The sequence below is a fragment of the Argiope bruennichi genome, chromosome 1 (genome assembly GCF_947563725.1).
Source record: "Argiope bruennichi chromosome 1, qqArgBrue1.1, whole genome shotgun sequence".
NCBI lineage: Eukaryota > Metazoa > Arthropoda > Arachnida > Araneae > Araneidae > Argiope > Argiope bruennichi.
In genome coordinates this window covers 13,904,354-13,923,094 of record NC_079151.1, presented here as the reverse complement: position 1 = coordinate 13,923,094, position 18,741 = coordinate 13,904,354, and the positions used below count along the sequence as shown (strand labels likewise).

The 18,741-nt window shown below is 30.6% G+C and overlaps 1 protein-coding gene across 3 annotated transcripts in view; it reads right to left on the bottom strand.

The window, feature by feature from the left end:
• Positions 1 to 7,065: 7,065 nt before the first annotated feature.
• Positions 7,066 to 18,741, bottom strand: part of LOC129976128 (dehydrogenase/reductase SDR family member 11-like) — a 26,283-nt gene continuing 14,607 nt past the window's right edge. Inside the window, exons 1-7 of one of the 3 annotated variants that reach the window (XM_056089532.1) lie at positions 18,214 to 18,324; positions 17,014 to 17,103; positions 15,008 to 15,274; positions 12,545 to 12,698; positions 10,740 to 10,834; positions 8,436 to 8,571; positions 7,067 to 7,483 (exon numbers count right to left, since the gene is read on the bottom strand). In XM_056089532.1, coding sequence (XP_055945507.1) covers positions 7,286 to 7,483; positions 8,436 to 8,571; positions 10,740 to 10,834; positions 12,545 to 12,698; positions 15,008 to 15,195 — 771 coding nt within the window. In that variant the 5' untranslated portion in view covers positions 15,196 to 15,274; positions 17,014 to 17,103; positions 18,214 to 18,324 and the 3' untranslated portion in view covers positions 7,067 to 7,285. Of the gene's footprint in view, positions 7,484 to 8,435; positions 8,572 to 10,739; positions 10,835 to 12,544; positions 12,699 to 15,007; positions 15,275 to 17,013; positions 17,104 to 17,186; positions 17,440 to 18,213; positions 18,325 to 18,741 lie in introns of those variants that run through there. The other 2 variants (XM_056089542.1, XM_056089550.1) reach the window with 2 other exon arrangements.

The following is an 18,741-nucleotide window of genomic DNA, read 5'->3' as shown; positions in this document are numbered from 1 at the left end:
ATAGAATGCTTCAGGATCAACATGACGATATAAGGTTTAGATTTAACCCTCTATAAATATAATCTCATTTTTAGTTGTGACGTTACAGTTCATCACATTTTAGATCTCTCTAAAAACTATACATGTGTGAAAGTAGATATGGCTGAATCAGATTTTAAAACCTGAAAAGTAAAACTCTGCCAATTTTAGGTTAACAAGATATAGGAAAACAGATTTATAATTCACTTAGTGACTTAATGTTATTTTTCTAAACCACTTGATCACAATATAAATTCATTAACTGATATCCAAGGGAAAATATGAACTCTAATCATGAAACGTGTTGCAATACAATGCTTCTGTCAACTAAAATCATGCTGCAGTGTAGCCTAGGATAGCTTTTGCGCCATAAAACTCAACCAATCAACTAAATCGTGATTCCTTTCTTGATTCACCCAATATACTTTACTTGCGAAGATATCTACATTCTACTGATTGGTGCACTATTCTCGTTCCATTATTAGAGTACTTTTTATAGAGGCATAGTTAAAAGCTCACTGACCTATTTGGCAGTCTTCCAGACATTTAAAACTTATGGCCAATACCAAACCGTATCCAAATCAAATATGTTGGGATAATGCACAAAAGGAATTTGTTTGTTTTATCTTTTTTATTCAGGTAAGCGATATCTTTTTTTCCCTAAGTTTCAAGTCATCCGTATTTGTATTTAAAAGAAAATAATTCTGGAAAATTTCAGGGGTAGGCCAAATGATCCTAAGTGCAACCTAAAAATGATCGAGGTCATAACATTCAGCCCGGAATACAAAATACAATAACTAAGGCGATATAAGACATCGAAACTTTGTATTTCATCTTTGTACTTTGTATTTGAAAATGAAGTACAGAAAAATGTATTTTTAAAAAAATCTAAGAGGATTTTTGATGGTAAATTAAATTTAGCTGATAGTTTACGAAACCATTTGAGAAAAACGCACATTTGAAGAGATTGGTTTAGATGCTAAGATATCCAAGTAGAAGAGATTAAACAAGACTTTCATCAAGTCCGAAATTCAAAACAATTGCCTGCTGTTGTTTAGGATGGGCTCATACTTATGTTTTTTTCTTGCATCCATCTTGCTGCATATTGGATGCGGATGGAAAAACCACCAAGTTCACACGTAACAAAGTATTATATTTGGTAATTGAATTGAACCATCCTGGGATGTAATGAAAGAAATATACAGTATTAGTCCCCTTGATGAGCTATGCTCAGAAAATGCTGATTCATATACAGAAGAGAATGGATTTAAGCATTTTAGAATATTCACCTCATTGAATGGTTGAATTAAATATTTGATGAAAATCTACGAGAGAAGGCTTTACTGTATTAAGAAAGCTCCAATTTTAATTTCAAGATTTCTTAATCTAAAAGGAATATGAAAAAAATCCATATTCAATTTTTAAAAAAGGAGGGGGAGACATACAAAAAATTTGAGTCGTCCGTCCTCGCTTCGATATCTTTAATTTTGTTAAAAAAATATCTCTTGCGAACTTCATTCATCTATTTCGTTCCGCTTTTATCCTTGTGCTTTCTACTTTAATTACATCATGATCTTTAGTTACAACCGGATGAATAGACATTGTTCCAAAAATGACACCCCCCTCCCCTCCCTCCCCGAACTTCGGAAATTCTAGTATGTGGGACGTCCTCAGTATCTCAAAGGTGAATGTAACGATTATAATATTTTACGTATGCAGGAAGTAAAAATATCGTCTCTGACTCAAACATATACCGCCCAAACTTGGTGATTTACTCTTATCTAATGATTTATATTAGTTGAAGAATGATAAGCAAAATACTGTATTGTATTAAAAACTTTTCTAAAAGTAGTTTTTAGGAAAAGAATAATTTCTTATCTCTTGATGAGTGATATTTAAAAATTGGGGATTTTTGCATTTTTGCAAGTAACTAATTATTTGCTCTAATAACAATATTGAAATTGTGAAAAAAAAAAGACAAATTATTACTAAATATTGTATAAATTATTATGCCTTCCAGGACTACTGTTTGTCTACCTCAAGAATAGCTCCCGCCAATATGTCTACGATAGTCTGTTGCCGTGGAAACAAGACCTGCTCCATTTTCAATAGGGGATTTAAAAAGAAAGGCATCCATGTTGGCTTACTGATCGCCTTGATGACGTATTGGCGATTTTTTTAATTGATTTATAAAGAGTGAAAAAAAACTGTTTAATATATTATTTATATAATAATATTTAAACTTTTAGACATAAAAATGAAATATTAATGAATATGCAATAAAGATGAAAATTATTACTATAAAAAAGTAATTATTTAACTTTTTAATATTTGTTTAATATTTTCATAACTATTAATAATTATCAAGGACTTTAGATTATTAATACAATGACAGAACTTCGTTGATTATTAAACTTTCAGCATGTATTTTCAAACAATTTCTAAGGCAAAACAGTTTTTAAAGTGAAATAAAATAAAATAAAATACCGTCTAAATTTCTAAAATAATGTTCATTCAAGTATTTCAAAATCCTCTAAATCACTCTCGCAAGTTTCGGTTTCCTCTGAATCAGAATCATCATTGGTATCAATTTCTCTCAAATATCTGTGTCTCCAAAAAACAATATTTGGTCTTTCCATGAGTACTTTTCTATTATTAACGCACTTCTTCCATCGGAAATTCATTGAATGTAAGACTTTGCACAATGTGTCTTTTTGCCACGAAAATCCAATTTTTTCTTTCAACACGGGTAGTAATTTTCTGAGGGATGGTACTTTCCTTTCTTTTATGTAAAAGTCTTGAATTGTTTGCCGTATAACACACTTGTCAAAGTCGTCTATTTCACAGTTTCGCTCACTAGGTCTTTTACGGTGTTTACCGGGTGATTTTAAAACTGTCGATGAGCCCGATGTTGAAACTTCCTTTCTTATTTTTTTTATTGTTGCTTCAGAAATTCTAGTTGCTTGAGAAGCCCTTTTCAGAGCTTGTGGGAGTGGAATTAACGCAGATTTCGATGAAGCTTCATTGGAACAAAATTCCGCAACATTATATACAATTTTACGTGCCTGCGATTTCAAAATTTCACCCTTCCTTAACTTAAAGGCCATCTTGCAAGTTTAGCAAAATCAATTAAACCAGTAAGGAACAAATAATTTTAAAAGCAAAAGCAAAATAAACACAAGGATAAGATAACGCGTGCAACTCTTTTAAATCCGAGAAGACGAATGACGTGATGTAACCTTTAATTCCGTCAATTCCCTACACGCTTAATCCCCATTAGAAATGAACTAGTCTTGTTACTATAGCGACCGCCACTAGATAGACTTCTTGGCGGGAGCTATTCTTGTGATCGACAGACAGTAGCTGCTAATAGTGTTCATTTAGTATTTTTTTAAAATAATTTCCGCTAAAAGACAATAATAACATTCATTTAGTAATGTCAGCCATTTTTGATGCATCTTATTACACCAAATGATTCCATTTTAAATTATAGTAGCGCAATAAACAAAGAGCCAACATCTGCGGTTCGCTATGCAAACAAATAAACGAGTAAAATGGGCAAAATCGGTCTAGTTGTGAAGTTATATGTTGCGATATATCTTGAAAGGGGTGAATGGTGGGAGGTAGGTAACCACTGATGATATATGTAAATTTTAGGAGCTTTGCAGATGAAATAAAATTCGGGATAAGGATTGAGACTTCGAGCGTGAAGAAAAAGTACAGTTGAATGGTGTGTTTGAAATTTTTATCGAAAATCCGGATTGGTAATAACCATGTGACAATTGATTATTTATTTAACTATCATTCATTTTCAAATGAAATTTCAACCAATTTTTATTTAATTGGTGAAATCGGGTCAGTCATTGTGGCTCAGGAATGGGTTCCTTGATTTTCTTGCCTATTTGAAATAGTAGTGAATAAAATGAATGAAATTGAACCATTTACTAAAGTTAGGTTCTCTACTAAATTTTTTTTCGTGATATTTCTCGAAACTTTAGACGAAACGGAGAGGATCATAAGCTTTCATATAAAATGAAAATTCACGAAATCGGTGCAGTAGTTGTGGTTAGAGTGCTCTGTTATACAGAATTTAGGGTGCAATAGGATTTTTGAAACTTGTCATGAAGAAGGACAGGTAATAATAATGCTATTCCTAGAGTTCATGAGCTTTCATCTTTATCTTTAATTAAAACTAGCCGCCTGTCGCGACCAGCCGGTTCGCCAATCTTAATGCTCGTTTGAATTTTAATAATTAAATATTTTATGTAACTCCTATTTTAATAGCTTCTTCATCAAAATATTTTAAAGCTTCAAATTTTAATAGTCATATAATTTATTCATAATATTATAAAGGCCTTCAGCCATAACGTGATATGTATCTCTCTAATTTTCTTTTAGCTCTCGTAGAATTTAGGTTTTAAATTAAAGTGGAAATGGTTAAATTACAATTAATATAAGAACATTTTTTACTGAAACAAAGCATTTTTAAAATATGAATACTGAAAACAGTCGCTGAGTATTTAAACCTTATGGGCACTAAAGAATATCTTTCATAATTTATGTAATACCTCAAGAAGTTTTCTACAAAATTTTCTCAGATTCATCATGAACAGATCAATTAATTAACAATGTTTAGTTTTAAATGCATGAAATTCTAAGAAAATAAACAAAATCGTTTGAAATAATCGGTCGGAAACAGGTTAAGTCTTCAAAACCAAGTTCGTATCCGTTGAAAATAGAGTTGTCAACAATCAGAACACAATGCGTGTGCGTGAATTTTCAACGCCAATTATAGTAACGTAAATTAGTGAATTTTCTAAGCCAGTTGGGGCAACGCTACGCAGATTAGAAATTTTTAATTATGTTGTTTTATTTTAATTCAAAAGTACTTCAGAATGAATCTAAAAGATCGATTAATTAATAATGTTTAATTTAAAATGCATCAAACACTAAGAAAATAAACAGAATCGTTTGAAATAATCGGCCGAAAATATGTTTAGCCTATCCTTGTTAGCGTGGAAAAAAAATTGAAGCCTTACTCATTTGGCGCTGGGGAAATGAAAATATTTTTTGGCGGGAAAGTTAGTTTTTAATTAATAACTAAAATTCTAATAAAAATTTCAAAAAACACGACTCCAGGTGCACATTCCCGACCTCCAAGGTATGCATGTGCCAAATTTGGTAGCATAGATCAAATAATCTGGCCTGTAGAGCGCCAACACACACACACATTGAGCTTTATATAAGTATAGATAAAAATGTGTGTGTGTGTGTGTGTGCTGACACTCTACAGACCAGACTGTTTGATCTAGAGCTGCCAAACGTGGCATATGCATATTATGGAGTTTTTTTAAACTTACAGCCTTATATTTAACTAATTAAAAATGAAGCGAACTTTTGGAATCATTCCGCCATAACTTCTTAAAATATTGCGACACAAAAATGAGTTTTGCATTAATTAATGTTCAAAAAATTATCTTTTTAATAATACCATTTTTTACCATATAAATTGAATTTTTCCTTTTACTAAAATTTTTACTTAAATACTCTAACCATAAAAAATACTATAGCCATATTTTTTAACAATTTATTTCGCACAAAATAAAAACATAAAATTAACTTGCACAAGCATGTTACACGGACATGGGAAAAATTAACTTTTATCAATGTGTTGCAATGACAATGACAGAACTCTACTGCAAACTAAACCTGGGAAAGTGTCATTTTCAGAGCCGGTATGTATGAAATGAAATAAACATAAAATGTGACATTTTCTAAAACAAAAGGAAAGGAATTGTGAAAATTCATTCATAATTCAAAAGTATTCTGTAGTATACATAGAACTTCAGTGTTGAAGGGTTCGATTTTCTGTTATATTTTTAAAAAATATGCTTGATTTCAGCAAAACTTTTTTTTTTGTATTTATTGAAGTTTTAACACTTCCGTTTCTCTTTTAAGTTCCAATTTTAAAAGGAGCTGATAGAAAACTGGAGAGAGATACACAGTGCAATGAACAGAACTGAGTAAAGCTTCTATTATACAGTAACATAAATTATATGAATTTCAAAATTTGAAGTTTAAAAATAATTAGCTGAAGTAGCTTTTAAGAGACCAAGTTACAAAAAATATTGAAATTGTTACACGAAATATTTAATTGAAAATTTAATATTCAGAACAAACATTAATCCTGGGGAACCAGCTGGTCACCAAAGATGACAAGTATGATATCAAAATGGATGAAATTGGATCAATAATGTAGACTGCGGAACTGGGTTTTTGATTTACTTTATTATTTTAAATGTAATGATAAATTTCCCAGAAATGCAAGTTTGAATATTAGCTTTTCACATTCATATTACACGCTTCAACTCTATTCAGCAAGTTCTGCATTTCAATCAAAAATGAATTATTAATAAGTTTCTTCGTTTTACTTTTATCATATCTCCTATGTAGTTAAAATTCTTTTTAAAATATTTTTTTAAGTAGAATAAATTTTAATCACACTTCATATAAATTTTAAAAGGAAATATTGATAACTTTAGAAAAAATCTGATTGCATTCTATAAAGGATTTTTTACAAAATAAGAAATATTTTTAGTGATACATTCGCTGTATTTGTAATGTAAAACCGACCGAATTTATTTTACAGTAACTATAAAAAAACGAAAATTTCCTCATTCAACTGCTCTCAAAACATTAGATTTGAAAAAATAAAAACAATGTTACATTTGAAATTTTTGAACTTTCATGAATTTTGTACAATGATGTACGAGTGCAAACGAGTTTTGAACTAAAAATTAACTGAATGCTTACAAGAAAAGCGGTTTTGATGAACATAAAAAAATATTTTTTTTCCTTTAATAATAGTTTAATAGTTTTTATGTAATCATTCTTGAATAATATAATTTTCGAAGGTATTGGTCTCATAACAGATTTACTTAAATATTCCAACAACAACAACAACAAAAAAACAATATTAGAAATCGAATATAAATATTTTATTAGAAAAAAGTAAAATAATATCTTAAACGCATATTACATAATAAATTATCATAGAAAATAAAATGGAAACGAAAAAACAATTTAAAAATCATTCTCATGAATATTTACAAGTCATTTAATTGCGAATTTTCTATTTTATCAAAATGGAATAACTACGATGTTAACATTGCTCAAATTTTTAATGCTTGTACTCTGCTTTGATTATACATTTTATGAAATAAAATATGGTTCTTATTAGGAATTTTGTAAGTACATATAAAAAGAACTAGGCCGTGTAGGGACGGACGAGAATATCGTGGACTTCTACGTATTGGGGTGTCGACAGAACATAGAGGACACTATCAGCAATATCCTTCGTTTGAAGAGCTTGGTGATGCTTGAACAAATCAGATGGCTTGAGACTGTCATTGTCCTTGAGATAGTTGTCGAAGAATTCCGTTTGCACCAGTCCTGGACTTATGCTCTAGAAGGAAAAAAAAAAAAAAAAAAAGATAAAAATAATCAGAAATAAATATATTAAAGAAAGTGATATATTTATAAGCAGTTTACCTATTCTGTAAAAATTTTAGGAAATTCAGGTTTATTTCATAACTATCCCAAATGGAAGTAAGAGTTGAATATCTACTGCTGATGAAAAAAATTCTGATGAACTGTAAGTATTATGCCGAGTTTACACTCGGTCCGTTAAAAGACGACCAGTAGGTGGCGCATGCGCAGAAAGAGCCTGATTTATGTTTGCCACAATTTCATAAAATAGATTCAGGCATTCCATGCTTGGGTTTAAATTGCCGTTTTAGCGTCCATGAATTTTTCTTTTTCACTGCGTATCGTATTAAAATAATGGATATTTACACAAAGGAACATGGTAAAATAAAAATATCAACATACATAAATTTGAAAACCTATAATAAAGAAATGGCAAATGAAATAAATAAATTAAAAAAAAAAAAACCACAGCCTCGCATCAGAAAAAACAAGAGCAAAAAATGTAGGAATTAATCTATGTTAGGTGATCAATTTTTTCACGCCATAAAAACAGCCAAATTCTACAAGCGCATGAACAGTAAGAAAACAGAAAACAATACAACGGCATGTTGTTGCCCAATCGGGGCAATTATTTGCCATCGACCGAACAGCATTTTTCAGCCTTTCTACGCATGCGCTACGTACTGGCCGTCTTATAACTGGCCGAGTGTAAATCCGTATTATTCTAAAATTAATTGAGAGCTTTTGTTATAAATAGTCCATTTGAGTTTATAATGGCTATAAATCCATTTCCCACAGTATATCTGCTTACAAACATCATCGGTGATTTAAAAAAAAAAAAAAATGAATCTTTATTAAGGGAAAATACTCTGAACAAAGAACTTGTCTTTCGATAATTTCATTATGTAAATATAATAAAGAGAACTTACTGCCACTCTGATGTGACTTTTGAGTTCTTTTAACTCTCTTCGCAGGCCTTCCGTGAGAGCGCGGACCATGAACTTGGTTCCACAGTAGAAATTAACTCCAACCCATCCTGGGCTCGGTAGAAAATGACCTCCGAGGCTAAATTAAATAAGAATAATAAAATAAAGAAGAAACAATATTAATATCTAAAAACATATTAAATTAATTTGCTATACATGTGCTTGATAGTACACAGCATAAACAAAAACCACAATCTCTGACTTAAGCCGATTGCTTATTTGACAAATAAGATATTTTTTCTTTTAATAGAATTGGGTTTCATAACCAGAAATTTTACTGCAGCTATATTAAACAAAATTTTCTTACGCAGATTTTTAAACTATTAAGGCGATTCGAAACTTTAACCCAAAACATCACAACGTTTTAGACTTAAATTTATCTGTTGTTATATCCTTTTTAAAATTTTACTTTTCATTGTAGAACTTTGTGCGTGCGTGTATGCACATTAGCGCTCTATAGGCTAAACCATTTGACATAGAGCTACCGGTTATCAAGGCTGTCACATATACAAATTAGAAGGTGGTTTAGTTTAGTTATATTAGCATCCCGTTTTAAAGCAACACTAGCGATATTTTGGGACGGAACACGTAATTTTGAACCGCGGTTAGATGATGAGGACGACATCTGAGCTGACATACCCCTATTCAAATTCTACACCACACCAGCGGGAGGATGCGTGACCCCGACGGATTTAATGTGAACCAGACCCGCTTATTCGATGGTTATTTGGTGGAATCGGATCTCAATCCGAAGCCGAGACCTTACCACTACGTCACCGCGGCCCTAATTTGAAAGGCAGAAATGTTAATCTCGGACTGATTTATTTTGAATTTTAATTAAAAATGAAACATCTTTTCTTTTTCCAGGATAACTTGCAAAAATATGGCAGTATAAAAATGATTTTTATATCATCTTAAAATTCTCCAAGATATGATTTTAATGGCATCTATTATAATGCCGTATAATTCTTTTTCTATTTTACATCAATTATTAAAAAATATTTTAAGCATATTTCACAAAATATATTTTATATAGAATAAAAATAAGCTTTGAATTGAATTTTATCAACGTGTTGCCATTATGTTAACAAAAAAAAATTAAATTAACTCTTACTGCAAACTAAATACAGAACAGTTAAATTTTCAGCACGGGTTTGTATAAAATGATATAAACAAGAAACAGATTTTCTAGAAAAGCGAGTGTAAGAAAAATGTATAGTAAACTTTTTAAATATTTTTATTGTTATTATTTAAAACATTCTATAACATTAAAAACAAACATGGTATATATAATTGGAGGTATTCATTCTAATCGGGTTCCAACAGAAAATTTCTAAATAATTAGTATTAACCATAGACATCAAGTAGGAAAAATTATCTAGATAAAGTAAAAAATAAAATTTTATGTTATTTGAGTCAATAAATAACTTAAATTTTTATAGACCTTCGGCTTTATGAGTTATATTTTATAAAATATTCTTGAGACACTAACATTTCAAATAAAAAAAAGTGCACTCTTTTTCCTTTGAAACTGAGTGAGTTATGAAACATTTGTATATTACTATTTTGTAAAAACACGTGCTTTTAGAGCACTTATTGAATACATATGATAATTCCAATCAGCACCTGGAGTTTCCCGAGGACTGATTCATTTAAAATAATGAAATTCTCTTAAAATATTGATATTCGAAGTTTCTTTACTCAGATTTTGTCGCATAAAATTGAAACGTTTTTGTGTTTCAAAGTTGGATTGTCAAAAATATTTTACTAAATATTATTTCTTAGAGGCAAAGGATTGTATAAAATTTATACTTCAAGTAAACTAAAAATTGAATTTTAAGATGAATCAGAGAAGAAAATTGTATTAAATAATACTTTGAGATATTGCATAAATTATATATATTATATATATATATATATATATACACACACACACTTCAAATCAAAGCTCTAATTTTAGTGGGGCTGACAGAAAAAAAAATGCATAATAACATGAACGCAACAGAGTAGGGTTCCTGAAATACTATAAATTAATGACTTTCAAAATTTGAAATTCAAAAATACGTTGCTGAAGAAGACATTATGCCCAAGTTACTTAAAATGCTGAATAGAGTATTTTAGCGACCATTTATCCAGACGAACTAGAAGGTCGCCAAAGGCGGATAGTCTGCGATAAACAAAGATACTTTGCTAGTCTCTCTTATAGTCTGCTAAAACTTTTAGATGGTGAACGTGATAGAAATTTACCTGCTCATATGGATGATTTGCCCATCATTCACTTCTTTTTCTCTCATCAGTTTGACTGCTTCTCTCGTGCATATAGTAAGTCCCAGAACGTTTACCTGAAATGAAAGATGGTTTATATTTAACTTTCCAGCTGCGTATCCTGCGATTTCCACGGGTTGGCAATCAGTCCATTTTCTGTTGCATCCCGCGCTTTTCGCAGTTTAGAGTGTTTATTTTTACAATTAATGATTTTTATTATATTATATTATTATCTTTAACGTATAGTATCAGTTCGCTTTCGCTGAAAAATATTTGAACTTGTTTGCAAACACCGCATCTAAATAGCGATTTTAAAGAATTACGCGGCCAGAGGGTAAAAGAAATTTTAATCAGTTTCTGGAAGCTATTGTCTGTTGTGCACTTCGGAGCAATAAGAAATTAGCGAATTCTTTCTTTTATTTATTAGCTAATTATATTAATATCTCGTTTTAAAGCAATTATAATTTTGAACTCTGGTTAGATGACGAGGACCATATTTGAACTCGCACTCTTCTCTTTATATTTCAACACCAAACCAGAAGGCATTTGACCAGGACGGATTTAACGTGCACCAAGTCTGCATATTCGGCAGTTCTTCGGTGGAATGCGGTCTCAAAGTGGAAGCTGCTGGGTTACCGCAGCCCGATTTATCTAATGGAGGAAAACGATTAGAGAGATATTTAAAATTATGGGGAATCTAAACATTATGGTTGAAAAATCTCACTATCTCTCTCACTAAGGAAATATTTAATTCGGAATATTTCATAATTATTTTCTTTATCAATCCAATGAAACTTTCGTCAATTAAAACTATTGTTATATTTCCTATTACATTCTTTTATAATACATTATTTATATTATTTTCAAAATGTCTTCAGTTTGTTGGGAAAGTTCTTTACCTATTATTTCAAGGGATTATTAAATATTGCATAATCACTCTGGAACTCGAAAATTTTTCAAGAATCAGATCACTTATTCTTCTTCAATTTGAAAATAGAATTTTAAAAAAGCGCCATGTTGAATTAATAAATCAAACAGATTGATTTATTTTGATACATTTAATAATTTATATCAAATCGTTTTCTTTATTATTATCTGATATTCAAATGATGCTTTGTTTCAAAAACGTTTAATATTTTTGAAAAAAGGGTATTGTTATAAAATGAAAATAAAATCATTTAACTAAAAAAAAAAAAAAAAGACTGAGTAAGTAACAGATAATTACAATAAGATCTTGATTACATTTAGTTTCGTATTTTATTATAATAAAAAAACCAAACCAAAAATCTAATGCTTCAGATATGACAAATCTGCTCTGTTCAACTTACAAGCGAATTTCAAATTTGTTTTCTTGCAATAAAGTATGAAGAACTTTCTGCTACACACAATATCAACCGATATATAGAGAATGAAACTAAACTGCTGGGCGTACCAAATATATTTCTTTCACCGCGTAGATTATGTAAAATTCCAAAATCTCTAAGCGGCCATCGTGGCAGCTAATAGTTTAAACACACCGAAATTCGTTTTCTATTCAAATTGGGATAAGATCGAGTGGCTGGGTGTTGCAAATGTCAGCTTCCAAACCTGACAATCATCGGTTCGAGATTCATTTCATAGAAAAAATTCATTGAGCATCTATCATTCTATTATAGCTCATTTTCTTCGTATTGAGTGGAGGTTTGGAAAAGAGACTTCGCCACAGATGTCGTCTGATCATAACTCAAAATTGCAAATTGGGTTTCGAATGAGTTCATTCGAACTAGACTGAGAAAATAAATACTCACATCCAGCATATTTTTAAAATCCGACGTTTTCCCTGAAAGAAGAGGTGCATCGTGACCGAGTCCAGCATTGTTAATGCAGATGTCCAGGCGACCAAAAGATCGGCGGATTTCATCAAATACATTTAGAATGTCCATTTCCTTGGTCAAATCGCATCTAAAAAATATTTTTATAAAATTCAACTTTTAAAATCACTTTCATTTAGAATATCATTTATAAAGCAAATTTATTAGCGTGGAATGGTAATAAATCGGGTGGTTTATTACCATTTTTGCGCTAAATGACATCATTTATTAAATATTTTTTCCAACAAGAATCTTTTGCTAAATACGTAATATTTTTAGTTTTTCTTCTTCCTAAGACACTATAAAGCAGAGTAAGATTCAAGACTGAATGTAATAGAACAAGGCATAAAACAATCCTTAAACTAACTTGAAATGTATTTATAGTTGATTTTAAAAATAACTTTTTTTACACATAAAGTGAGCGATTTTTAAAAACTTTTAAGATGGAAGTTACTTGATCGAGTTTGTAGAAAACGCGATTACTTAAAAATTTAATTAGAAGAAATAAGTTTAAGCGAATTTTTTTTCGAAAATAGATATTTTCAATGACGAACAGAACAAAAATTATTTAGAAAACATTACTATTTATCCGATTATGTCAAGGCCAGAAAGTATTAAAAGAGTATAAGTGCTTTGCTGCATTCTAATTAAAGTGCAAATGTACTTTCGATTTCATATTTGTACTGAATGATAACAGCACAGAACAAATTTATTTTAAAATAATAATAGCATGGAGGAAATAGCGAGTCATTGAAGTCAGTCAATTAGAGCAAGTCACTTCTTAAATCTATATATGCGTTACACAGGGTGTCCCCCCCAAAAAAAAACGGAACAAACGCTTATTTCTTTAAATATTACTATCAGATTTGTAATGACACAGTTTTATTAAAAAAGTGCGCGTTTGTATAAAACTCGTTCGGATGTGTGAAGTTTCATAATTAAAAGTTAAAAAAATGAAGGTTTCATACGGTTTTCTCATACCATAACCGCGTCAAATAGTAAAATGGTCTTTCACATGCATCTATATTAACACAGAGTTTCACGATTTTGTCTATAAAACTTGCACAGCTATTTTTTATTTCTGAATTTAGGAGGGCTAATCACAACATTTACTTCATAATAAAAATATTTATCTATTTATATATCACTCAATCATTATGGATTAAAATAAATGCTAATCCCTCATACTAATATTCACTTAGTTTGACCTATAGTTGCCATTTCGATTTTATTAAGGGAAGAGAAACACGAGAAATTGAAGATTTCTAATTGAACTAAGACATCTCAGAGAAGGAGTGTATGCCAAATAGAAAGATGAAATTATTTGTGCCCAGTTGCATGCATGATATTAAGCCTTTCTAAAAAGTAATGTATTTGAATAATAAAAAACATTTTAAAATGCTGGGATTTCGGCTGAGTGTAATCATAATGCAGCCGCATACGATGTAAGTATTGTTAGAAGAATGCGACTTTGTATTATTGTCGAAACTGTTCGTTTTGAAAAGTTACGCTAGCACTTCAGTTAATGTATTACGACCAATTTTTAAAACTTAAGACATATCAATAAGCAAATTGTCCTTTTTTTTAATCGCTTCCTTTTAATAGCATATTGTAATGTATATATTATCCCTGTTAAAAACGCACCGAACTACTCATTCTAACACTAGAATATAGTATGAGAAAATGGTTCTAACCCAAGTCAATAAATTTCCGTTTTAATATCTTCGAAAATTTCATAGACAGAAATTTGAAACTTTATATGTTCGTATATAAATATTTTACCAATTGGCAGTGTTAAATTACGGGGTATTTAATTATTGTAAAATTTAATTCTTTAAATTTTTTTATTATTAATATTTACAGAAACCAAATTTAATTCTTACAGTTGCCTACTTTATTTAATAAAATTTGGAAATGTTTATAATTGGAAGTATACGCAAACCTTGGTACAATATTTCAGGAAATAAACACGCTTTCCACATTTTTGGGACTCTGTATAAATCCAAGAAAATTGAACAATTTTTATGGTTAAGAATTGAATACTGGATCATTTGTTATTTCTTCTGATCAAAACTTTCAGGATTCAATAATATACTTGCAGTTTTATTCAACAGAAAAGGGATAAATTTACTTTAAAATATGTTTTCTTTAACAGAGAAAACAATCAAAATTTCTATTCAAAAATAGATTAAGTCTCGTATTTTCGTAAAGCTCTGCAAAATGACTGAATGGCATATGCATTTATTTTACGCATTGCTTTTTATTTTAAAGCTATTGTGTAAAGAACAGTACATTTGTATCACAGATTTTTTTTTTTTTTTTTGCTCATAAATTAAATATTAAACATGAAATCTTTATAAAAAAGGTTTCAAAACTTCGATAAAGCAATATGCAACTTACTTGATTGCCATCAACTCTCCTGGAGCTTTCTTAACAGCTACTTCATCGGCAATGGCTTTGATCTTATCCACATTTCTTGAGCATCCCACTACCTTGATGCCATGCTGTACCAATGTCCGGCACAGTGTGGCACCAATGCCAGAAGAAGCGCCCGTCACCAGAGCCACTCGTCCAAACCAGCGGTCCATTTCTTTCGATTGCTCCGAGGTCACACCCAGCTATGACAGAAGATGCCCAAAAACTGAAGGATATGATAGTCGCAGTTATCTGCCGAAAGATTAAAGTATAAAGGTCAAGTTCAAGGGGAACTGATTGGTCAGATTAGACTGAGTAATTAACAACAAAGAGTCTGCATGTGACCTTACAATATAAATAAACTGCGAAACTAGGCAAATACGATTGAACAGATATGAAATGACTGCATACTATTGATTAAATACCGTACTAGAAATTGAACTATGGATTGTTATCCAAAAAGTTCGTCAAAAAAAAAAAATTCAACCTCGAGATTTTGAAGAATTCCCACGTTCAGACCTCCTTAAGTTGAAAAAACACATTTTTGGCATTACTTCTGTCTATCTGTCTCCAGCGACGAAGATAACTCAAAAGATTTGAGCTAGACGGATGAAATTTGACATACAATACATCAAATGTGTAGAATTCCTACAAATTTTTAGCAAAATCCGTTCAGAGGAAACATGTCTATCCGGCTGTTTGAATAAAAGTTAGCGCGATAAAACGAAGAGAGCTAGATGGATAAAATTCGGCACACAAATTTAACATCTATAGTATAAACAGATATCAAATTTTGAGGCAAATCAAACAAGCGATGGATCATCTGTCGGTCTGTATTTTAAGAAACATGTAAACGCGATAACTCAAAAACACAATGAATGAAACATATCAAATTTGGTTATGAGATGCTATGACTGCAATTATAGATGTATCAAATTTCGGCTTCAATCGATTGATAAAAACGCGTCTAAAACTTGAATTTGATTTTCGAATACAATTAACCGCATGCTAGGGATTAATTGCCAGAAAACTCGCCAAAGATGACATGAGAGATGTAATAAAAAGACTAAATTCACACCAAAAAATATTTCGAGTCGTATTCCAAGTCGAGGCCATGCATAGTGTTTTATGCCTTACCAAAGGGTTCACTGTGGAAGGTGGAAGATAACATCCTTATTAGTAAGTATGTGAGAAAGTTTATTTTTATTGACTAGGGCCCCTGTTAGCTTTCGCTGACTCACCCCGATGTTGTCCCATACTGAAACGTTATGTTCATCAGTTCCAGTTCGCAAGTTTTTAAACCGCACAGGCCATTCGTTCAATACTGGAAGCTTCATCTTTCCATGATGAGACATACATCGGTCTACTTCCGATTCAAAACTCGAAACCCCGCAATGAAAACATTATTCGTAAATATCTCCAATATCTGAATAATGAATCATTTTTTCACATTTTGCCACACATTTAGCAGTTTCATGATCAGCTTTTTTTTAAAAAATTGCCACATTCTTGCTCTGTCTTTCTTCATCTGATATCGCTAGATACCCCATCCCTTAGTACTATTTTTAAAAAACAATACAAGGTTTATACATATATGCTTAGATCTAAGCGAAAGACGAAAAAATTGCGTTCTCGATAAAGATAAACCAGAAAGCTACATTAGTGTTGCTACAGACGGTGTATATAAAAGTAGAATTAACAAAGAATATTTTTTAAACTCATTTACTATTAATTAAAGCTTTAATTTAAAAATTTTTGTCACCATTTCACCGTCAAGTGCAATATAAATTTTTGCTTCATCGTAACGATCATTTTCATTAAATATTTAAAACAATGCTGCCAAAACATATCTCAAGTGTCATGGGTCAGGTGACTCTTTATCAACCCATCACAAAGCGAATAAAATGCAATGTTTACATAATTGTTTGTAGAATAGATAAACATTTAACTTTATTGATGAAGTCATTAACATTAAAGAATTAATGCATTACCTAGAGCTGATGCACGTTAAACAGGTGGGAATTAAATGCCTCCCCTCCAATATGATATAGATATTAGAAGAAAAGAAGTCGTCCTCTCATCTGAAAAAGATTAAAAATTAACCTGCACGTTCCAAAATAATCTCTTATTGCTTTGAAATGAAATAATAAAACTAAAAAATTACCTGATAAATTTTTATTTATTTAATTTATTATTGCTATTTCCGTAGGACTCTGTTGAAATAGTGGCGATATTATACTGAACTTATGATGACCATGGTTTAAATGCTTGCAGAAATAAGTGCTCATTAAATCTGACTTTGATTTATTATATAAGTATCCGACTGAAAATCTCACAAGGGTCGTTATTTCTTAATTCGAGTGACGAGAATGAATTCTGAATCAGTATTTCCGTCGCTCATGAACGGACAGCCGCCTACAGGGACAGCTCTTCATGCCTCTCTAGAGATACTTCTTCTTCACATATAATAAAGATGAAAGTGCACATACATAGGGTACATATATACGCTAAATACAAGCATATAGAAATGTGTACCTTGGTGCAATTTTCGGAAATTTAAATAACTGATTAAAATGTAGATGTTTGTACACCATACTTTCTGAAAATATTTAAAAAATATATTTTTCCAATAATTTTAATCATTTTAAAATTCGGAAAATTATCTTTATTATAATACCAATTTTTGCCTCATAATTTTTGCGGTTTTTAATTATTTTTTTTTTAAATATTCTAAGCTAATTTTACAATAATATTTTTTATTGTTAAAGTGAAACGAAAATCTTTTTTGATTGTTGCTACTAATATTTCATTTTTTTTTTTTTTTGCTTCTTTTTTTTTCCACTCTTGATGATCAAGATGTGAAGATTCCGGATTTTTTTTTTTTTTCATTTAAGCTCTATAAAGCATCCTTTTAATAAAATTTCTGAAATTTTATTGTACTTTTGTTGTGCTTGTAAATTCCGTTTTAACTTTAAAATCGGACGAATAACGAGAATTTTTTAAAGCGCTGACATTTTTAAGCAATGCTATTCTTTTATGTGATATAATTGGACATACAAAGGAAGAGAAAGTGAATAAAAGAAATGCACAGTACAATAAACAAACAGAACAAAGCAAGACTTCTGAAATAGAATGAATTATCTGTTTGTCATAATTTGAAGCTTAAAATATTTTGTTAAGAAAAGTTTCACCATTAAGAAGTCCAGCGAGAGCAGTCTTCCCAAAACGTTCTTGCATGTTCTCCATAAAAATGAATTTGTGTTTTAGATGCGTTTCTGCCCAACACATGAGAACCAAAATTTTATACAGAGCTACAGTTGCAGTCACAAAATCACAAACCAAATTTGAAATATTGCGTTTTTAAGTTATCACCTATATGTGCTTCTGAAAGCACAGACTGATAGATATTTAACTCCTTGTAGGATTTGATTCAAAATTTGATAAATATCTGAGGACAAAATTTTATCTTTTCCTCTTTATTTTGTAGTCATTATATTAATTTATATTCGAACAGCCGGGTAGACAGTCTTTTTCTGATTAGATTTTGCTCAAAATGTGATTGAAATCGACACATTTGATTTTAAGATCATGTATCACATTTCATCCGTCTAGCTCAAAGTGTTTTGAGTTATCTTTGTCACAATCAGACAAATGGACAGACAAGTATTTTCCAAAAATGTCTTTTTCCAACACGGAGAGTCTAAAAATATGGAGATTTG